This window comes from Sus scrofa, chromosome 14 (genome assembly GCF_000003025.6).
Source record: "Sus scrofa isolate TJ Tabasco breed Duroc chromosome 14, Sscrofa11.1, whole genome shotgun sequence".
NCBI lineage: Eukaryota > Metazoa > Chordata > Mammalia > Artiodactyla > Suidae > Sus > Sus scrofa.
In genome coordinates, this window is record NC_010456.5 from 74,408,296 (window position 1) to 74,431,500 (window position 23,205).

The following is a 23,205-nucleotide window of genomic DNA, read 5'->3' on the forward strand; positions in this document are numbered from 1 at the left end:
AAGCCAGGTTTTATAAAATATTCCGTATTTTATGAAAGAAAATATTGCTTTCATTTGCAAAAGATGGAAATCCAACTCAACTTACTTAGGCAAAAAAAAAAAAAAAAAAAGAGAGAGAGAGAACGTGATTTATTAGCTCATATAGCTGAGCAGGCCAGAGGTTAGAGCTAATATCACGTATAGTTGCCTGCAGACCCTCAAACCATCAGGAATCTCTGTGCACCATTTGGCTCTGTTTTGCTCCTTGCTGGCCTCATTCTCAGGCAGGCAGTCTTCCTCTGTGCTGCCAAAGACGGCTGCCAGCAGGGCCAGTGTAGTTACCCCGCTGGAGGGAGGGTACCTCTTTCCCAGCAGTCTCAGCAGAAGTTCCAGGGTTGGCTTTGATTGGCTAGTGTGGGTCACATGGTCATCCCTGAACCAATCCCTGTGACCAGGGAGATGGACAGCTCTGGGTAGCTAAGGCTGAGTTGTGTGCTCTTCATGGAACATAAAAACTGAAGGGTTGGGGTCCTGCCCTGACCTGAGCCACTTGGAGAACCCCTTCTCCAAGTCAAAATTAAGAAAAGAGAGCAGGCGGAAGTCACAGCTGTCCTTGACACACCCAGATCATAGTAAATAACAGTTCCCTGTTATACACTGTGACAAATGGCCAGGGTGGAAGCGTGGAGCCTGGATCAGAGCCAAAGAGGCACAGGGGTCTTGCCGTAGTCTGTGACCTGCTGGTGGTCTCTTGGGCAGCTGCTCCCCACGGGGACTCAGCCATCTGAGCAAGACACTGAAGAATGGACTAACCTCCTATTTTGCCCTGTGCTCTCTCCTGTGGTCACTCCAGGTTCCTCTGTGACCCAGTTGCTGGCCCGAGACATGGACAATGACCCTCTGGTGTTCGGTGTGTCTGGGGAGGAGGCCTCCCGCTTCTTCGCCGTGGAGCCTGACACAGGTGTGGTGTGGCTCCGGCAGCCGTTGGACAGAGAGGTATGACCCTTCCCAGCCTCTGCCCTGGTCCTTTCCTGAGGGCGGGAGGACATGCTGAGGGAGGATGGCTCAGTGTCTTCTGACCCTGAAGCAGCATCTTTCTGCCTGAATGGTATCCTTCTTCTAGGGCCAGTGTTCGTGCCTGGACTTGAGGGCTGGAATGGGGTGGTTGGGGTGTCTCCAAGTGAGGGGTAGCATCAGATAGGCAAGAAGGACAATGACCTTGGGTTCATCCCCCATAGAATAGCCCCTCCATGGGGTGTGCAAGTCTGCCCCCCGCCCCTGAGCAAATTTCCCCCAGAGGATGTTTTCCAGAGACATGAACTGGTGACACAGGAGCCCTTAGCAAATTAAGGGAGGAGTTTGAGCAAAACCCCACCTGCTGCTTTCTCCTCTCACTGAAGTGGCCACAGAGGCATCTTGCTCAATATCCCACAGCAATTTAGCGGCAGAGCCTAGAGAACCCAAGATTCTTGACTTCTAACCTGTTGCTATTTCATTTCATTTCATTTCATTTTTTATTTTTTTTAAGTGTTACGAAAGCCTACAAGTTGATTTACAAGGTCGTGATCATTTCTGCTACACAACGAAGTGATTCAGTCGTACATACACACATCTCCATTCTCTTGCAGATTCTTTTCCCACATAGATTATCACAGAATATTGGGTAGAGTTCTCTGCGCTGTATAGCAGGTCCCCATTGGCCAATCATTCCATATACCTCAGTGTGCATTTGACAATCCCAACCCCCCAGGCCATCCCTCCCACCCCTCTTTTATGGGAAGGATCCATATTCTGAACCTACTTCTCCAACCCAAAAGGCAATGCTTATTTTTCAGGGAAGCCTTTGGCTAACCAGTCCCAGACCAGCTCCTGGGGCAATGCTGGAGGGTCTGCACCCCCATGTAGGGCCCGGACTCAGGGCCTCAGCTCACCTCGTTAACTCTGCCCTCCCCCCGCCCTCCCTTTCTTTCAGACCAAGTCTGAGTTCACAGTGGAGTTCTCCGTCAGCGACCACCAAGGGGTAAGTGTCCCCTGAGGCCTCTACTGTCCTGGGAGGCAGGGTCCCTGGGCCCTTGGGTGAAAGGAGGCTGGGGATCGACGCTGACGCTAAACCCTACTCTTCTCTTGCCAGGTGATCACACGGAAGGTGAACATCCAGGTCGGAGACGTGAATGACAACGCACCCACATTTCACAACCAGCCCTACAGTGTCCGCATCCCTGAGGTAGGAGCCCCCAGGGTCACACTTGAGGGCCATCAGGGGCCTGCTTCTCCGGGGCCCCCCCGGGACAGGCTGATGCTGGGGAAAGGGTGGCTCTGCTCCCCTCCTCCTGCCCCCACATCAACTCAAGCATCAGCTCTGGGTGGGTTGTGACCGTGCCGGCACCTCTGAGGGCACCTGTCGCCTGACTGAGGAGAGCGGGTTGGGGGGAGCCTCAGGCTTGAGAGACCTGTATCCATGAGCCCCCCAACTCTGGCTGGAGGGAGGGGCAGGACGGAGGTGGGGAGCAGCAGGTTGCACCTCGTTTGTTCCACTTATAGCCAGTGGGGGCCTTGGGTGGGGAGGTTGGCAGGCCTAACCCAGGCCTTCCAGATTTGGCCAGAACAGGTCTCCCCAGGATGTGGGGGTGTGCAGTTCCCAAAAGAGGCTTTCTTTCCCTCGCCCTGTGCTCATCCTTCTATCTCACTGGCCCTTGGCTCCTTTGGGTCGTCCGTGTACTCTGAGTGTGTTTGCATGAGTGCATGTGTGTAAAACCAAGCCATTGCTGGTAATTGAGAAGTACAAATTATTGCATTACGAACGGTTCGTTAATAAGTTGGCGGCTGGCTCCGAATGACACCGGGATTCTCTTTGCTTGCTGTCCCTCTCCCCGGTGGCTGATGGCAGGCTTATGGGCAGGCAGTTAGCAATTCAAAGACCTTGAAGGTGGTGGGAAAAGAGCTTCTAACTGGGTGTCCCTCAGGCCTGCCCTCAGGGCTCTGGGTTGGGCGGCAGCAGCAAAGGGTTGGGATGGCAATGACAGGAAATGGAATCCGCTGGGGAGAGGCAGGCTGGCACCATGGCATTGGAGTTCTAGCCCCTTTATGTTATAGGTCATTGGATCAGGAAACTGAAAGAGCATCAGGAAACATTTATTCAGCTTATGGAGGAGAAAAATGAGGCTCAGTGTGGGAGAGTGACTTGTCCAAGGTCACACAGCTTTGACTTTGAACCTCCTGACTCCCAGGGCAGCCTCAGATGCCCTCAAGGATGAAGACACCTTGTCTCATGTCCCCAAGTTCCTGTTGCTGGCCCTTTTTGCTCAGCTATGAGCCAAGGCTCCCAGGTTGGTGCCAGGCAGAGGGAAGTGAAGACAGATATGTGGACGGGGACACCCCAGAGGTGTTCATGCCCACCCCCCAAGGGGGTGGACATAGGGAGGGAGAGCCCACAGTCCTGAGCATGGGGGCACAGTGCCCTGAGCTGGGGCCGGCGTGCCTGAGACTGCAGCTTGGCTCTGGGCCCCCTCTCATTTGGAAGTCTCCCTAATTTAATTAAGGGTCTCTACGTGCCAGCCTGCACTCCGGGCCCAGGCTCAGAAACCAAGGGCACGGCTCGGAGTTAATGAGCCTTGGACCCATTGCTCAGCTGCCATCCTGGCAGGCATGGCTGCTCTCCGCCTTCCCTCACGGGGGGCAGCAGGCAGCAGCAATGGCGAGGGGACGAAGGGTCGCATCCCTCCTCTCCAGCCCTTGGGCCGGGGCCAGCCTCGTCCTCTCTCTCTTGCCAGGAGAGGATGTGACCTCCATCCCTGCCCCGTTGGAATCCCCCGGGATTCTCCAAAGGCCTCTGCCTCCAAGGAGAGAGCCTCTTCAGTCATTCATTTATTTAACAAATATTTATTGAGTGTCTGCCGTGGGCTTGGCGCTGTGCCAGGTTCTTACTGCACAGAGAGCTGGGAGGCCAGATGAATAGGCAAATGTCAGGAGTCAGAACTAGAAGCCCTGCTCTGCTCCCAGATTGCCGGGTCCATTTGGTCATGTCACTTAACCTCTCTGGGCCGCAGTCCTTCTCATCTAATAAAAGCACAGGACAGGTGGGATAACATGGCCTGCCTCCTGCCCATCTGATGAGGAGAGGGTACGCGGAAAGGGGCCGGCTGGAAGGACACACGGTCCTTGGAGGAAGGCCCATACTGTTTACTTGCTCGTGTGTAAACCTCTCTGGGTCACATCAGGGGCCTGACACTCAATGCCCTGCTCAGGGCTGTTCTGCGTGGCCAGTGGGGATGTGGCGTCAGTTGAGTGGAGACCTGGCCGCTCCTGATCCGAGCTGGCTTGGCACTGACCAGCCTTGGCCCGTGGTGGTCACCTGAGCTAGAGCTTAGCTGCCTGGCTCAGGCTCCAGCTGGAGGACCAGCTAAGAGTCTACTGGTCCTGGCCCAGAATTGAGCCAGAGGTCTCCTGCTTACATTGAGGTTACACCCTGGAAACCCCAGTTCCTCCCCCTAGAGAAGCATGAGTCAGTAGCGAGGTCCTGTGGATGAGAACAGGGTGAGAACTCGGACCAGAGAAACAGGGAGCCACTGCAGACCCCGTGGGGCTTCAGTCCTGAAGGGCTGCCAGAGCAATCAGAGAAATCTTAGCAGGCTTCCTGGAGGAGGTGGGGTTCCAGAAGAAGCTCGCCAAGGTGAGCAGCCGAGAGTTCCTGTGTTGCGTGGTGGGAAGAGAGAGACTGGAGGTCAAGGTGCTCGGGTACTAGGCCTGACTGTGCCAACAACAGGTGGGGTGAGACTTTAGAACCTGTTGCTGTCCCTTTGCTAGCTTCAACTCCAAGAGCTGCTAAACTGGGAAGTTGGACCAGGTCCTGGAGGACTATCTGAGGAGGAATCCCAGCAGGAAAGTCTCCTTCTTGTCCTCCAGAACTTCATTATTCCTTGAGGGCTGACAAAGACCTCCAGTGGCTGCCTCCATCCACCCAGCTCCATTTTTTGGTCATCCCAGCCACCTGCACAGCATCCCTCATGCTCTCAACCTCCACTCTCCCCAGCCCTAGGGGCCTGGGTAATATTTGGGTCTGTTGTGCCCAGAACCCAGGGATAGGCTTGGGGCAGAAGTTACAGGGAGGTAAAGTCTAGGTCTGCATAAGGAAGAACTTTCTTATGAGACCCACACAACATTCTATGTCCCTGCCCTGCTGGGGATGTACTGAGCTCCCCATCCCTGGACTTATGCAAGCAGAAGCAAGAGAACCACGTGTTTCAGAAAGCCATCTAGTACCAAGTGTTCAGAAATGATGATTCCAGTTCCAAACATACCCCATCAGAAATTCTTTGTGGGGGGGGGCTAGTTAGGATGCATATTCCCGGGCCCCTGCAATTCTGAATCAGTAGCCTGGGGAGAGCTGGGCCAGGAAGCTGCATTTTTAACTCCATGGTGACAGCAAGCCCTGGAGGATAACCTTGTGGCCCTCCCCAGCAGAGGGTGTCTGAGAAGTGCTGGGGCAGTCCATCTTTGAGAACTTTCAGCCTGTCCGCTGCTGCCTGGAGGGATCACACAAGTTCTCAGGCCTCTGAGAGGAGCAGGCAGGAGGTGGGTCAAGACCAGGCGCCGCCCCTTTCCTAGGAGGAAGCTCACCCACCCCCCCTACCTGCCCAGCCCAGCACCCCCCCTCCCTCTGAAAGCCCCCGCCTAAGCCGGGCAGGTGTGTTTGGGTTTGTTTGTTCTCAGCTCCCCTCCTGCCCACCCCTCTCCCCTCACTAAGCTGTTCTACATGTAATTATCCATTTTATCAGGGTGAAAGGCCCTGCAATTCACTTGTCGAAGCCCTAACGAGGCAGCGTGGATGCTTTCAAGTCCGTAAAGAAAAGGGAAATCCTGCTAGAATTGGCAACTTAATTCACCAAGCCAGCCTCGACAGACCTCATTAAGTCCCCGTGTATTCATTTCAGGCTAATGGCTGTCATGCTGACTGCTGTTTGATTTGCTGTAATAGACTTTTATGGCGTTCCAATTTGCTCAAACGTGTTTGCCTGCGTCTGTGCCCAGCAGCCCTGCTCCAGCACCTCCGTTAGGGGTGCGTGCCCGCCCCGCTGACCTTCAGCGCTGCCCCACTCCCCTCCTCCCCTCCCCGCCCCGCCTCTCAGCCCTCCAGGTGTGCCTGTCCCTGGAAGGTGACCCTGGGGTCCCAGTGCGTGTTCGGGCAGGAGAACAGTGTGAGGTTAGAAGTCAGACGGTGCCAGGTGGCTCCTGGGCTCAAGGAGGGCCTCTGGAGGGTCAGGGATGCCTGTGTCCTTGAAGTTCTAAGAAGTTCAGCCTCCTTAGCTGGACAGTCAAGGCTTTTGTTCATCTGGCCTCAACCTACCTTTCCCAGCTTATCTTTGGTCTTCCCGCACAGGAAGCCTCCTGCCAGCCAAAGGGCTCATTCAGTACCTCTGACTGTGTGTCTCTGTCTCTCTTCTTTCCAACACACGCATTGTACTGTTCTGACTAGTACTGGAGTGTTTTCTTTCGTCTCTCAGCCTAACACAAGTCTCCCTATCCTTGAAAGCTCAGATCTGATCCATGCTTTGATCCACTCAAATTATTTTAAATGAACACAAACATTTGTAGAGCAGCTATGGAACAGGGCCCAGGGTTCTTAAGCTGGCTTGGATATGCCGGGGAGAGAAAAAGGACTCCACTCTTTGCCAGCTGGGCAATTTTGGAAGGGGCAAGGGACGTCACCTTTCTGGACCTCGGTTTTCTTATCTGTGAGATGGGCAAATATATTTGCCTTGCGGGGTTATCGTGAGAATATAATAATGCAGGTAGGAAAAGCCCTTAGCTCAGTTTGTGGCTCATGATATATTTGGTAAAATACCTATGGTTGAAACCAAGGTCTTTGTGCTCAGGGAAGGTAATTTTACAGAGAGAAAGACAAGTAGCGACATCTAAATGTATTAAATGTCTTGGTAACTTAAGGTGGGCAAAGTGGCATGGAAGGAGTGGACATGGGGAGTGGACTGTGGAAGGAGTGATCTGGTCTGTACATGGGGGCTACTTGTTTGGGACCTTACAAGATGAATAGGAGTTTGTTAGAGAAGCAGATTATGAATATCATGTACTTTCTGAAATCTTTTAGCTGCTTTTCGTATGTTGGAATTTCCCAAAGAGGGGAGTGAACTCTAACCCCTGACCAGAGATCCTGCTGAGGAGGGACAATGACTGTATGTCCCTTGTTACTTCGCAGAAACAGAGCTAGGCTGGAGGTGGGCCCCCTGGGTCCCTGCCCAGATCTCTGTGATGGACAGGCCCTGTATTGGTCTTTGTCACCCCTGGCTTCAGGTGACCAGCTATAAGGTGGGAAGGAGGCTAGAGACAGGAAAGGGTGGTGCTGGGACAAGATGACAGGGGCCTGAGAGACTGAGAGTTCCTGCCTGAGCCTCAAAGCTGGCCAGGGATAGGGTCAGAGCCATAACCCAGGGTTCCTGTCCCAGGGTCCCATCAGGCCACACTATCTCTTCCTGTCACTTAATAAGGACAGACAAAAGTTATTCTTTGTGTATCCTTAGTAGAGATGGAAAAACGGGAAAGAGTATGCCTGGTGATCATTTGTCAATGAGACCAAGTAAATAATTCATTTCTGTGATGATAATAATAAGCTGATATGATTGAGAGCTTCCTCTGTGCCCCATGCTGTGCTTCTGGCATGGGAGCTCACCAAGTCCTCACCACCACCTCATGGGGGAGTCCGTCTTGTTCCCATTCCGCAGATGTGCACATGGAAGCAGAGAAGTTACACAACTTGCTCAAAGCTAGGCACGGATGGGGCCAGGATTTGCGACAGGAGTGTGTGACCTTTGGCAGGTTTCTTCGTTTCTGCCTGCCAAATGGAAATGATACCTGCCTTGCAAAATTGTTGTGAGGATTAAATAGCACCACGAATGGAATATGCTTAGCACAGGGCCCAGTGTATGTGCCCGATAAACGGTCACAGCCGTAGTTGCTGTCTATATGTCCTTCTGTCCCGCCCGACAGAGTAAGGACAGAACTTGGTCATTTGTGCATCCTCTGCACCAAGCCCAGGTCCTGGCCCTTGGATGTGAACTTCACAAATGGGCAGAGCCCTGCTGCTTCCACTGCCTCTTGGGTGGATGGGAGGACGAAGGAACATTTATGCAAAGAGCTTGCTGCTGGCGCTCGCTGGTGCCCTCTGTTGCCTGCCAGTTCCCAAATGAATCTCAGCTGAGCCAGCCCCATGACCTGGGCTTATGGGGAGCCCGGAGTGGCCCAGAGCACAGGGAGGTGGACTCGCCAAACTTATTATCACCCACTGGGCCCGACAGCACTGCCTCCAGCTGCCCTCCTCAAGGCGTGCCCATCAGATGCAGAATGATTTATAAACTGCCGCGAGAGATGGGGGCTGCGGGGGGGCTCCCTCTGGCTTGTACCAGCCGTCCCCCCTGAGGTGTCAGCTCTGCTCGCAAGAGTGTCGTCTCCCACGCCAGGAGAGGCAGCCCCTTGACAGGCCGTATTAATTTATACCTCGGGGCCACGGTGCCCGGCGGCCCCCTCTGCATCTATAACCACCCGCCTATTGATCTAGGAGAAGGAGACCAATAAATCATTTCAGGGGCTCTGGATCCTGCCGGCCAGAATCAGAGTAGTTTGTTCTAGCCAGGCGGCAGCCCCGGGCCATGTCTCAGGGTCCCTCAGTGAGCACCCTGTGGTGTCTGCCCCTTTTCTGATCTCCTGCTGTCGGCACAGGGACAGACCCCTGGAACTCCTCCTCTCTTCCAAGCGGGCGAGGGTCACAGCCTGCAGCAGCAAGGACAGCGAGCTTTGGGCTTATAGCAATGAAGGCATGCACATGGGCAAAGCAACAGGGCTGCCTGTTTTTGCAGTCTTCAGGTGCTGTGTGTACGTGTGAGTGTGTGTGTGTATGTGTGGGTGTGCTTATTTAAATAATGTTTTCCCTATATCCTAGTGTTTTCACTATCATTTGTGCTTATGACAACTCTGTAGATTAGGGAAAAGTTATTCTCCCCATTTTCAGAATGAGAGAAACTGAGGCCAAGACAAGGGCATTGACTGCCTTTAGTCCCTGGGAGTCAGATATGCTTACACCTAGAGCCATAGTTGTGTTCTGTCTCATTTATCAGCATCTTTGCCTGAGTCTCTTTGCAACTTTGCCATGACCCGCTATGATTTGCCAAAAGTTGCCCTAATATAGCCAAGATGCAGGGAAACGAATTGGGAACTCCGGGGCCCTGAGCACAAGCTTTTCCCATCCAAAGCTGGGGAGTGTCCCACAAGCCCCAGGCACAGGCTGTGAGGGTCCAGTGGAGAAGCATCATTCAGAACCCAGTGCCCACCATCTGCAGCAAAGACTGTCACTCAGTGATCAGGACCCAGCCATGCACAGTGATGCCCCTTCCTTGTGACCTGCAGGGTCAGTGCACCCCCAGAGGCAGCCTCCAAGATTTAGGTCCCCAGATGTACATGCACCATGGAGACCCACCCACATGGGGAAATGCCTGCCTGCTCTCCCTGCCTGCTGGGAAGATTCAACATCTTTCTGCCACAATCCTCTTGGGTCTTAGGTGCCCATAAGGAAATAAGTGGAGTCCCACAAACCTTGGGCCCAGAGGGCTCAGCCCCGCCACCCACTCTGAAGCTCCTTGTTCCCTTGTCCACCTCATAGTGTGAAGCCCAGGACCCACAGTCCCCCATGGCCCCCTGGCCACCTCCCTCCGTGCCCATGGGGGTGTGGCCAGGGCTCTGGGCCCCCACCACCATCCTCAGCACGAGGGAAGAGGACAATGCAGTGAGGGAACAGGAGACGGAAGGAGCCCAGATGTAATTAAAGTTATTATTTTGTTTGAATGGTAATAATGTTCTTAATTACATCGGTTTCCTCGCCGATTCTCGCTGGGAGTCTTCAGGGGCCCATATAATTCTATTGCCACGACTGTGTGACCCTCTGCCGTGAACATGAAGCAAGGGCCCTTGTGCGGAGCCTGGCTCGCGTGCATTAGGGATTTGCTGGCACGTGCTGGGATACCTTTTATTGTGCCCCCCACCCTTTAAATAAAGAACCTCTAAATGGAAGGAGATGAGAGCTGCCTGCTAGGAGATGTTTCTGCTGCATTGTTGGGCTGTCGGCCTCGCGTGCCCGGAGTCCATCTGGCGACTTTCATCTCCTTTTCTCTTTACTGTTCTCCCCCACCTCCATGGTGGGGCCTGTTGGGGGAAGGGTGCAGAGCTCCTGCCTGCACCCCTTTTCCTCTAGGCAGTTTTCCTTAGACCCTGACTGGGAGACGCTTTCAGGAAATGGGGGGTCCAAGGGGGACCCTCTTGCAGCCAGGCACAGCCACGGCTTCACTGCTTCATGAGAACCTGAGCCCCATCTGAACCCTCCTGCAACACTGCAACAGAGCCAGGTGCACAGGGGCTCTGACTCCAGGCAGGGAGGCCGTGAGCAAGGTGTTCAGCCTCCCACAGCCTCGGTTTATTCAACTATAAAAAGGGATCCACTGGGGCTGTTGTGCAAGTTCAATGAGAGCGCGTGGATGAAGCAGCGCACCCACAAGCTTGTGATGGGCATTCCTCTTGTCACAAAAAGTTCCCAGAGAACTTCGGGGAAGTTGTTTGGAAATCCAAGGAGCTCGACAGGGAGGCTCCGCTTCTGTGAACCCTGGGTGATACTGGGGTGTTAGTGGCCAAGAAACTTACAGTCCAGTGGGAGACAGGGGACGTGCCGTGTGGACAAAAGGAAAGACAGGGCAAGGAAAAAAAATGGAAACAGAATCACTTAGAAATAACTAGTAATAGGCCAAGAGCGCCTCAAGTCGGCTCCTTGAAACCAGCCTCAGAGGGGCCGTCCAGGGGACTTCCTACCATCACGTATTCTTGTTTTGTTTTGTTTTGGTTTTGTTTGTTTTTTTAGGGCTGCCCCCACGGCACATGGAGAGTCCCAGGCTTAGGGGTGGAATCAGAGCTGCATCTGCTGGCCTATGCCACAGCCACAGCCACAGCAACACGGGATCCAAGCTGCATCTGCAACCCACACTACAGCTCACGGCAACGCCGGATCCTTAACCCACTGAACGAGGCCAGGCATCGAACCCGCATCCTCATGGATACTGGTTGGGTTCATGACTGCTGAGCTATGATGGAAACTTGCCCATCCCCCATTCTATAGAGGTCAGCAAAGCCTGAGAGAGTCAAAGATTTGCCCAAGGTCACCTGGTCAATCATTGGGAAACTACAGGAGACGAGACCTGAGGTGACAGAGGAAGATGCTTAGGGAGACAGTTTCCAGAACCCATGATGAGGCTGAGCACATCCCTGGGCAGGAGGCACAGCACTGCTTTCCCAGGTGGATTCCGGAGCTGGGCTCCGCTAGGCTAGGCTGGCTTGGGGTAAAGATGCTGCTTCCTGGACTCCCACAGCTCCCCAACCTCACCCCCATCCCAGGAGCAGCACCCTGGCAGGCTGTCTTTTCAGTGCAAAGCCCACGGGAGTGTATGGATCGACCGCCAGCAACTGCTGCTGTCTTTCCCCATCTGGGGGCTCTGGGATTTTGTCCCAAGCCCTCTACTCACCCTAACAAGTTTGAATATACTCATGACAGCTTGGGGGCTTGCCTGGAAGCCCCTGCATGATATCAAGGTCCCCACGCAAGAAGCTTGTTTTGATGTGTTCACAGGCTGCCTGACCACCTCTCGTGAAAATGAGAGAAAGAGCGAGAGCTCTCTGGTGATGGAATTATTATAATTTCTCTGATTGCTTAGCAGCCTTTAATTACTTTGCAACTTTGTGGCGCTGCCTGGAAACTGGGAGGGGCTGGGCTCTCCCTCTTTATAATAACCTTAGGTGGAAGCGTCCTGTCTTTCTATTAAAAAGCCCGCTCATCTCTCCCAATGGGATAATGCGGCCGGGAGACTTCACCTGGGCATAATCACTAGGTTCAATGCCATCGTCCCCGCTTGCTGTCTCCATCACCCAACAGCCAGCCCACCTCCCGGGCGTGGGGAAATACCAGCCATGAAGAGCCAAATGTCTGGTCATGTCCTTGTCCAGAAAGGTCACAGGCTCAAGGTGGTCCCCTCTCCCAGTCCTGCCCCCAAGAGAGGGAAAGGGTGTGGAGACCTTTTCTACTGACGCCTCCCCTGTCGGTGTTTCCCAGTCTGAGCCTAGCTGTGCCTTCTCTCATTCTCCGCACAAGCCCTCAGCCCATGGCCGAAATCCATCCTGTTTGCTTGAGGCTTTTGTCACCAAGCTTTTCTGGCCTCCTTGTCCTGGATCCTCATTACAGGGTGGCCACTTTCCTGCCACCCTGCCTTTGTTCATATTGGTGCCCTCTCCCCAGGTGCTCTCACCCAAACCCACTGCACTATCTTCCTCCCTACCATTTAGCCAAACCCCATGCTTCCTCCCTTGAACAATGGAGCGGGGAAGGTTGGTCCTCTCTGTTCCCATTTATAGATAAGCAAGCCAAGTATTGGAGGAGTTGGAAGATGCTCCTGGGTTACTCCCTTTGGAAGCTGCCATCTGGAATCAGACCCAGGCCTTTCACTTGGTCTTCTCCACTGGACTTGAAGTCCCCACCCTTGAAGTTGCCCTATACCCACTCCATCCATCCTGGCTTCTAAACCCCACTCTTGGACCGGCCTTCTGCTTCCTGACCTTGGCCCGGCCTTTCTTTCCTGCAGTGGCCCCCGCCCAGGTCTGGGTGCTGAGTCCTCCTCAGGGCGGCCCAGCCAGTGGGCCTGTTCTGAATTGTCACCTGTCTGTGCAGCTCAGCACATTCGAGTAGGGTGAGCTCAAACCCAGAGGGGACAGGAGCCCACCACCTGTGGCTGGGAGACTTAGGGGAGTCACTCACTCCTAGGGCTCCATCTGCCCCTCTTTTAAATGAGATCGTGAGTCCTGAGCCTGTCTGCTCCACAGTGAGGGGCGCGGACAGGACAGACAGGAAGGCCCTGACCTTAAAGCACCACACAAGTGGGACAGATTAACCCTTGGAGTATTTTCTCCAATGCCACTCCCTACCCCCGCAAGCTTCATGAATTTTCCTTCTTTTTTTTTTTTTTTTTTTTTTTTTTGTCTGTGTATCTAAACATATTATAGAGAGTGAGCATTCGTAAGCATTCGTAAGTTCATGAATTAATTGCAAAGTGAACACATTTGTGTAACCACACCTGGATCAAGAAATAAGAACTGGAGTTCCTGTTGTGGCTCAGCAGGTTGAGAAACTGACTAGTATCCATGAGGACGTGGGTCCAATCCCGGCCTCGCTCAGTGAGTTAAGTATCCAGTGTTGCGGTGAGTTGTAGTGTAGGTCACAGATGTAGCCCGGATCCTGCGTTGCTGTGGCTGAGGCGTAGGCTGGCAGCTGTAGCTCTGATTTGACCCCTAGCCTGGGAACCTCCATATGCTGTGGGTGTGGCCCTAAAAAGACAAAAAGAAAGAAAGGAATGAAGGAAAAGAATGGAACCTCTCTAGCACCTAGAAGGCCCCTTGCAACCTTTCCAGCCATTCCGCTTCCCCCTAGAAAGTAAGCACTCTCCTGGCCTCTAACCTCACAGGATGCTTTTGTGCATTTTCATTGTGTTATATACATCATCAGGTTTTTATCATCATCTAAGACCTGGGATACAGGCAGCCCTCTTCTTCTCAGAGGTCACTTCCCATAGTGGGTAGAAGCACAGTGGGTTGGGTTAGTGGTTTGACCATTGGTCTCACCACTTACATCTGTGAGTCCGTGGGAAACTTCCTGCCCCTGATTAAATGGGAGTGGTGCTGCTGCCGGGTTGCCACCATGCAGGTGACATGTGCAGGTCTCAGCTGATAGTCTACACACATGGCAAGGCTGGAAAGACTGTCCCCTGAGGGCACCACCTCTAGGCAGCCCCTCCCTGGCCGGGGGTCATCTCTGCCCAGGTGCTGGGACTGAAGGCAGCTTGGGGAACCAATCAGAGTGGCTGAAACTTGGGTCAAGAGGAAGATAAAGGGAGAAAAGGAAGTGGGCCCCTTCCCTCATAGGGTCTCCTTTGATCTTCATAGAAGCCCTTCACCTTGGTGAGAAAGGTGTGATTATCCTCATATTATAGCTGGAGAAACAGCTCCAGAGAGGTTAAGTGACTTCCCCAAGACCACACAGCTGGTCCCAGATTGTGTCCTCTTTGTACTGCCCCCCAAAGCAAGTCCAAATGCATTTTACCCCCAGCGTATCCACTTGGGGCTTGGGGTTCATTGTAAGTCTGCTGTTTCTGAGAGGCCAGCCTCGAGGCTGCAGGAGACGAAAGGGTTTGGTTAAGACAAGCACTTCTTGAAGTGACCTCTATTGTACTCTGGCACCTGCAGCCTTCCACAAGGCTGCAGCTCCTATCAGCGGCCCAATCTCAGGCCTGCACCAGAAAACACAAAAATCTTTAAAGGCTCCTTAGCGGCTTGAAGTGATTGTGGTTGGTTTTTTTTTTAAATCCTTTCTCTGTCCAGGGCTGGGACAGGGCCAGGGCAGAGGGAAAAAAGAATAATAAATTCTCCCCAAGCATTGTCGTTCTCCTCACCTCCCCAAACTCTCAGATCCCCCAAACTCAGGGGCCACCAGACCTTTAAAAAAAAAAGAAAAAAAAAAAAAAAAAGCTACCCAACAAAGCCCAAAAGGAGATGGGGAGAAATGCAACAGCAGCTATTGGGGCGGAAAGCCCTAAATGGTGTGGAAGTAATGCCTAAAGTGTGCTGGTGATTACAGACATTTCCACGAAGCCACGCTCGGGCTGCACGGGTCGGTAGCAACAGCCGTGGGGAAATAAATAAATAAGTGAGCAAGCCTGGGAGATCCCATTAACTGTTGCTGTTGCAGTGCAGAAGTGGGGGATGGGGCAGGTCACTGGTGGGGGGCGGGGTGTGTGGAAGGAAGGTAGACAGGCTCATTCATTCATTCTTCCATCCATCCATTAGTTCCGTTGTACTGAGTCCCTGCAGTGTGCAAGGGGTGTTGCTAAAACCTGTCCACTGTGTTCTGAGGATGGTGGCCAGAGGCTCACCAGGCTGGCAGAGTTTGGCCCCAGCCCCTTCTCCACCTCCCCTTGCCTCCGCTTTCCTGTGACTTTACCTTCTTTCCAGGGCCTGAGGGCAGTGTGCCACAGGGCCTTTGCACGGCTGTTCTCTCCCTCCTTTTCATGAACTCCTAACTTCCATAAACTATTCCTGGTGTGCTCTGTTTCTAAGACTGATGCTGAAGGTAACTCAGAAGTGCTGGCGAGACGGTCCCCCCACCATCACCTAAGGCCTTCTGTGAAGGGATGAGCCTGATCTTGGCCAAGTTCGCAGGCAGCAGCGGGAGATTAGGGTGCCTCACTCAGGGATGTTGGAGGAAAGGGTGCCAGCTAATGGGGCTGGGATATGGTAGGTGGAAGAATAGCCCCAAAGATGTCCATATCCTAATCGCAAGAACCCCAGACTGTGGTTCCTCATGTGGCAGAAGGGACTTTGTGGGTGTGATTAAGTTACAGGACTTCGTGGGGCGCTATCTGGCTTGTCTGCATGGTCCCTACCATAATCACAAGAGCAGAGCTAAGGACAGAGGTGGGAGAACCAGAGGAGATGTGACAGTGGAAACAAAGGTCAGAGAGAGAGATTTGAAGGCAGTATGCTGCTGGCCTGACCGTGGAAGAAAAGGCCACGAGCCAAGGAAAGAGTGTGGCCTCTCGAAGCTGGAAAAGGCCTGAAAATGGATGCTCCCCTGGAGCCTTCAGAAGGAACACAGGCCTGTTCACTGCTTGATTTTAGTCCAGTAAGATGCATTCTGGGCTTCTGACCCCCAGAACTGTAAGATGATGATAAACTTGTATTGTTTTAAGCCATGAGGGTTGTGGGACTTTGTTTCCGTGGAGGTAGGAGACTGACAAATGGGTGCTTTGAAGGCAGCATGCATTCTACAGTGTACCCATCTGCACCCCCACACTAGTTCATTTGCTCCTCTGGGGCCCTTCAGGCAGGAGGATTCATGTACCCAGAGGTGGTTGTCTGGACATAAGTGTGAGGCTGGTGGTTGTTGGGGATGATCCATGAGGGCCAGCCATGGGGCAGGAACACCCAGAGCTGGAAAGGGCCACTGGCTGGGAATTGGCCTTGAAGAAACCAGGACAGGGGAAGGTGGGAGAGCCTAAGAGCCGGTATGGTATATGGGTGTAGAGAGAGGGAGAGTTTGCAGATGAACAGGTGGAGGGTGGTGTTGAAAGTTGCTGCAGCCAAGAACTGGCCACTCAGTTTCGGGGACCCCGGAAGACCTCCCCCTTATAAGGAGGAAGGCTTGGCAGCTTTCTGAGCACTGGAGCCCCTCCTGGAAAGTTTGACCTCTTGGCACCAACGAGCCCAGAAACTGAGAGTGGGGAGTCTCTGCTTAACTTACCACCAGCATAGTAGTGGGATGCAGAAGTGTTGGTTCCATGTGCCTGACCCCACTCTCATTCATTTATTCACTCATTCATCAAACATCTCCTGGGTTCCTGCTGGATGCCAAACCCATGCCAGGTCCTGGGGACACAGGCATGGGACATGGTCCCTGGCCTCATGGAGATCCCAGCTGGGCCCTGCTCATCCACAGTGACACCTTTAGAACAGGATGGGAGGACAATTCTTGAGGACTTGGGCAGCCACCATCCAAGCTCGGCTCCCTCTGGATTGCTGATGGGTGGGGTAGGGTGGTTCACCCATCCCAACTTTAGTCCTACAGGAAAGCTGGGCCCTGTCACCCCCCCACCCCGTCCCGACCCCCAAGCCTCTTGTGGCAGGTGGCGTAGAAGGAGATCAAGGACGTCTCCCTCCAGGCAGAGAACTGGACAAGCGAACAAGCTCTAAACAAGCTTGGCAAATTGGTTCTCTCTGCTCATCCCCAACCCTCCACCATGCTGCACTGCAGCAGCTCAGGTACCTGCAACCTGCTCTCAGTCCGCAATGGTGGAGAGGGAGCAGGGACTGGCTTGGGTCTGAGGCCAAGGGAGGCCTCCCCTGTCTCTGGGCTCCCCGTCTGCTTCCTTATATCTGAGGTGGGTAGAGACCCCACAAGATGGAAAAGGCCCTTCTGGATTCAGGGGCATTACTGAGGAAGGATCAGGGTACAGGGCCCTTCGAGAGCCTGACATGGGCTCAGTGACCATGCCTTCCTCCCACCTCCTGTTCCAGCTTATGCTTATGTCATTTGTCTGATATAAGGGTCTTCTTGGTCCCAAGTTCCAGGATTCATGAACTGATTAAAGAGGAGACCTCTATTTTTTTTTTTACCTTCCTTTTTTTTAAAAAAATAAATTTTATTGGGGTATAGTTGACTTAGAATTATGTTAGTTTCAGGTGTACAGCAAAGTAAAATCAGTTTTACATGTACCTATATCTGTTCTTTTTCAGATTCTTTTCCCATATAGGTTATTACACAGTATTGAGTAGATAGATTACCCTGTGTTATAAGTAGGTCCTTGTTACCTATTATATATATACACAATAGATACATAGTAATGTGTATATGCCAATCCCAGCCTGCTAATTTATCCCTCCTGCCCCACCTTTCCTCTTTGGTAACCATGAATTTGGTTTCAAAAATTTTTTTTTTCTTTTTTTTTAGGGCTGCACTCATGGCATATGGAAGTTTCCAGGCTAGGGGCCGAATCTGAGCTACAGCTGCTGGCCAAAGCCACAGCCACAGCCACTCGGGATCTGAGCCTTGTCTGTGACCTACACCACAGCTCATGGCAATGCCGGATTGCTGGCCCACTGAGCAAGACCAGGGATCAAACCTGCGTCCTCACGGATACTAGTCAGGTTCGTTTACACTGCGCCACGATGGGAGCTCCCAGGTTTCAAAGTCTTTGAGACTGTTTCTATTTTATGACTTCCTTTGTATCACTTTTTGTTAGATTCCACATATTAGTGATCTCATATGATATTTGTCTTTCTGTGTCTGACTTCGCTTAGTATGATCTTTGAGATCTGTATCTTATAATTCCTTGAACTCATGAGGTCCAGGGGTACTGGGCATAAGGAAAGCACTGAACACCAGCCGTAGCACTAATGGAGATGGAAGATGCATTCACTTGGTACTTTTCATTGTCCCCCTGTGGTGTAGGTATTGGGATTATCCCTACTTTTAAGGTGGGAAAGCTGAACCTCCAAAAAGTTAAGTCAGCTGTTCAGCTGGGATGTGAGCTCAGCCAGTGCACCTCCAAGGCCCTCACACTGCGCTGCTTCTGTTGACAGTGGGTTGGGGGGTTGGCTGTGGAGGCGTTTGTGTCTGCATGTTGCACGAGTGTGTCCGGTTGCTCAGAGGATGCAGCAGGCAGCAGACCATTGTGAGAGAGGTGCCAGACTCCTAGGGCACAACTTCCAGGCTGTGACTCCTGGCACCCTCTCCAAGTCTCCCCTTGACTCCTCTCTCCAGCCTGGTGCCCAGTGCCAAGGCCAGCATGGGACAGTGAGAGGGTGGGAATGCCTAGCCCGGCTCCGGGTCCTAGAGAGCCTGCTGGACAGCATGTTCTTGGAGAAACACCTACCCACCCCTGCGACAGGACATGCACGCATGCACACACCTCAAGCGTGACGTCCGCCCTGCCTCCCACTGTCCTGTGTGTCTCCCTCACGGGTCAGTGCTCCAGAGCGGTAAATCATGAGCCAATCGGCCACAGCCAGCAGGAGGCCAGGAGGACACAGGGAGGGGACACTGCCATCAAGGCCATTAGCACCGAGCTGGCCAGGCAGATGAAAGCACAGCTAATGGGGAGAGAACAGGCCAGCCTCCTCTGGACACTGTCCTGGAGCCCTCCAGGGTGCAACATGGGAGGGAGCTGGGAATTCACTGAGCATGCAGGGTGCGTGGTATAGACCTGTCGTGGGGGAGGGGTTATGCCTCCCCCAGGAGAACAGTGTTCAGCTGGTGACTGTCGCTTCATGTATAGGGGAGTGGAGATAAGTTCATTTCTGCCTGGATTCTTTGGACTGGAGCAGACCTCGCCCCACCCCCGCCCCCACCCCCGGCTCCCCAACGCAGCAGTGTATCTCAAAGGAACACCAAACTCAGAGTCTTCCTCATGTCTTTGGGCCTCCCCTGACATCTCCTCGGGCCTCAGTTTACCCACCCATGCAGTGGGGTTCATACGCTTCGCTCTAGCTAGCCTCCTAATGAGTCAGCATTGTTGTTAAGACACAGATGAGCCAATGGGTATGAAATGCCACGTAGACCAAGACCCCAGCTGCCCAGGTCATGGCCCAGCTGCTTTATGCTGTCAGGCCGTGGTGCTCAGAACGTCTGGGTGGCGTACCTGCCCCTGGAAGGAGAAAGCGGAACCAGAACAAGTGTTGGGACAGCCAAGACCTTTCTCATCACTCCCTACAGCCTCTCTGGATGCGGGCCCCAGTGTTCTCTCCCCTCAGGGCTGAGTCATTCAGCCGCAGTAGCTGATGGGCAGAGGCAGGACATATGCCCCTAAAAGGAGGCCTGGGATCCTCGGGTCCTGTCTTCGCTGCTGGTGTCCCAGGACAGGTCCCTTCCTGTCGTCTCACCTGGAGGGCTGTTAGGCAGGCAGGCCCGTCCCTTCTGCACGGCTGGCCTTGCAGCCGGCCTGCGGCAGACACGGCTTTTTTGTTTTTGGTTAAAAAGCCTCATCGGAGCGTTATGATATTGGAATGTGAAGGGTAATTGAGCTGAAAGCTATTCTCTTCCTGCGACCAGCGCGATAGGAGTGATTGAAGCGCGCGGGCCTGCGCACCAGCCTGGGAATCCTGATGAGAGGTCTGTGCAGAGATGGGGGTGATGGACGGAGTGGAGCCGGGCCCCCAGAACCCTCATTCCCCACCAAGGGGCCCAGGCCCACCCTGAAATGTGCTCCCCGGGGGCTCTGAGCTGCCAGGCCGGGTCCCACCCACCTGGAACAGATAGCTGAGGTCCCCGGTGTGTCAGGACTAGACAGAGGGGACCCCAGGGACAGATCGTAAGGAGCGGGGCTGGGCACTGGACTGGAACAAGCAGGGCAGGGCTGAGCTTGTGTCCTCTGCCCCCTCCTCACTGCTTTGTCTTCTCCAGCCTCTCCTCTGTAGAGGGTCTCTTTCTGTTTCCCCTCTCTCTCTTTCTCGCTCTTTTTCTCTCTCTCTCCCTTCTGCCCTACCTCTGCCAGTGTTTGGACAAACACAGTGTTTTCAAAGCCATTTTAGGGCACAGTTGGATCACCTGAGGATCCTGTTAAAATGCAGCTCCTGATTCAGTAGGTCGGGGATAAGGCCTGAGATTCTGTTTCTACCAAGTTCCAGTGGGATGCTAGTGCACTGTTCCCCAGCCTCACTTGGAGGAGGAAAGCTCTAGGAAGCAACCAGGGCCACAGGCCAAGCAAGGGTAACCCAGATTCTCAGCACAGGGCCCAGCCACCTGGGGGGAACACATCCTATTCCTGAGCGGGGCTGCCCTTTGTGGTTACATAGGTGGTGCACTGAGCAAGCTGGAGAGTGCTGGTGAAATCCAGCCAGGACTGCCCAGGAAGCTGGTGGCATTGCCTGGAGAAAGGAGCCCATTTTTCTTGGCACAGTAGGCCGGTTTGCTCACCAAGCTGAATACTCACAGGGCAGGGTCCACTCTGAAGAGGCTTCTTTTTCTAATTTTGTACATGGACAACATAGAGTCTGGCTCCCAAATGCCACGCTGTCACTCTGTGCCTACTGCTGCAGCCCCTTGGTCCTCCTCCCTGCCACAGCCCAGTCTCACAGCTTCTCCTACAGAGTATGGATGTCCAGGGAGAGGAAAACTAGAGGGCATCGTGCTTGTACATCAAGACCTGGATTCTTGGAGTTCCCATTGTGGCGCAGTGGTTAACGAATCTGACTAGAAACCATGAGGTTGCGGGTTTGATCCATGGCCTTGCTCAGTGGGTTAAGGGTCTGGCGTTGCTGTGAGCTGTGGTGTAGGTCACAGACACAACTCAGATCCCGTGTTGCTGTGGCTCTGGCATAGGCCGGTGTCTACAGGTCCGATTAGACCCCTAACCTGGGAACCTCCACATGCCATGGGAAGCAGCCCTAGAAAAGGCAAAAAGACACACACACACACAAAAAAAAAAAGAAAAAAAAGGAAAAAAAAGACCTGGATTCTCCCTTAGGTCACTCCAGCCCCACCTGAGGGTAAAGAGTGGGCTTGAGGCTTCCGGAGTCCCAGAAGCCTAAGAGACAGGCCTTTTCCTGCCTCTGGTTCCCTCCAAGCCTGTAGAGTTTAGCTGGAGGGGTTAGGCTAGGACAACCCCTCTCCCCCAGCCAGGGATGGGGACCAGGTCGGCTGCAGGGAGGGGTGATCCTTGAGGAAAAAGATACTCAGCCTCCTACCAAACCCAGACTGCATGTCACATTCCAGCATGTATACCCCCCCCCCACATACACACACGCACGCACACATGTGCATGCAAGCACACCCTAAACTCAGTCTTTCCGCCTGGCCCGTTATTAATTGCCATGCAGGCTGAGCTGAATGGGTCCCATTAATATGTGCTGGCAGCTCCGAGGAGCCGGGGCTTGTGCTAGGATGCTGCAGCTTATCTCTCTCAGCCAGGCTTTCCCTGCTCTGGACTCCACTGGCATCTAACGAGCCCTCCTCAGGGACTTCTGGGCCCCTGCGCAAGGCCCAGCAAGCGCAGGGAGGCCCAGCCCCTTCCAGCTCTGCCCAGCCAGCTTCCAGCTGAGTTCAGGCTTTCCTCTCACCCCATGATGCCTGCAACCTGGGTGGGTGGAGCCCCAGTCCCAGGTCGGGTCTCTGCAGGCTGCCACGCCCACTTCCCACCCCCATCAGGCTCAAAGCTGCTCCTCCCTTTCTGCTTCAGCGCAACTTCCCTCATCCCATGGCACTGGCATCGCTATGCCAAGGACTTTGTTGCATGGCTTTGTCATTCTTGCCTGGTTGGCATGTCATCGGTGGATAGGTGTGCAGGGCAGGGTCTCTAGTGGTCTTGCAGGTGGGTCACCTCTTCTCTTTCTCCCTCTTTCCCAAGCACCCACCTACCTACCTTCCTGATAGATTCTCAGCTCACACACCACTGACTTTGCATTCCCAGCCCCTGCGACCATCACAAGATGGAAGAATCTTTTTTTTTTTTTTTTTTTTTTTTGTCTTTCTAGGCATATGGCATATGGAGGTTCCCAGGCTAGGGGTCAAATGGGAGCTGCAGCTGACAGCCTACACCACAGCCACAGCAACACCAGATCCAAGCTGTACCTGCAACCTACATCATAGGCAATGCTGGACCCTTAACCCACTGAGCGAGGCCAGGGATCGAACCTGCTTCCTCGTGGATGCTAGTCAGATTCATTTCAACTGAGCCATGACAGGAACTTCACAAGAGGGAAGAATCTTAATGCCCGTTTTTCCCCCTTCTCCATCTCACCTTTGCATAGGGTAATACACACAATTAACACCAGACAGCCCAGCCAGTGCTTATAAAACTCGGCACATGTGCCAGGAACTGTGCCCAGCACTTTCTAGGCATCATTTTGTTCTTAGACCACCTGGGAGAAAGGTGTGTTCACTCTTCCCATTATGCAGAGGCCCAGAGGTGTTGAGTGTCTGCCCAGGGTCACACAGCTTGCTGGCAGACAGCACAAAATGCACAACAAATAGAGTGCCTCTGTATGGATACTTTTCTGTGACAGGGAGCTCTTGACTCCCTGGGGTCATCCAGGGTAAGTTTAGGCATCTCTAAATTGTAAGAAAATTCTTTTCCTGTTGGGCTGGAACGTGCTGGGCTGCCCCTTGCACCACATCAACCCAGGTTTGCTGGCTGGGCTGAGGGTTGGCCTGCGATGATGTAGCCACGGGAGGCTGCATGGGATGGACTCCACCACCTTGGCCCCATTAGCACCAGCATGGAAGGGCTTATAAGGAGCAAGAGGGCCTCACGGTAACCCTCTCTTCCCAGGACCACTCCAGCTGTGGACCCTAGAACTTCATCTTCTCTAGCTTTTGGCTGGGCAAACAGTCAGTACCCCTGAACCCCCGGAGGTAATAAATCCGGTGTCCCCAGTTAAGGATTCTGAACCCCCTTTACTGGGGATTCCCAGACTACACTGGCACTAATGTACCTACCAAAATATTCTATTTCTTCCATTCTTTTTTTTTTTTTTTTTGTCTTTTTAGGGTCACACCCGTGGCATATGGAGGTTCCCAGGCTAGGGGTCCAATCAGAGCTAGAGCTGCCTGCCTACCCCACATCCATAGCATTGTGGGATTCAAGCCAC

General features: G+C 53.3%; 1 protein-coding gene across 6 annotated transcripts in view; it reads left to right on the forward strand.

Moving 5' to 3' along the window:
* CDH23 (cadherin related 23) overlaps positions 1-23,205 on the forward strand; it is a 467,077-nt gene that overhangs the window by 140,749 nt on the left and 303,123 nt on the right. For all 6 annotated transcript variants that reach the window (XR_002338421.1, XM_021072656.1, XM_021072657.1 and 3 more), the window contains 3 exons: positions 833-975; positions 1,952-1,999; positions 2,111-2,203. Coding sequence is in view for 5 of the 6 variants with exons in the window: in XM_021072656.1 (XP_020928315.1) it covers positions 833-975; positions 1,952-1,999; positions 2,111-2,203 (284 nt within the window). In the remaining variant the exon portion in view is untranslated. The remainder of the gene's footprint in view (positions 1-832; positions 976-1,951; positions 2,000-2,110; positions 2,204-23,205) is intronic.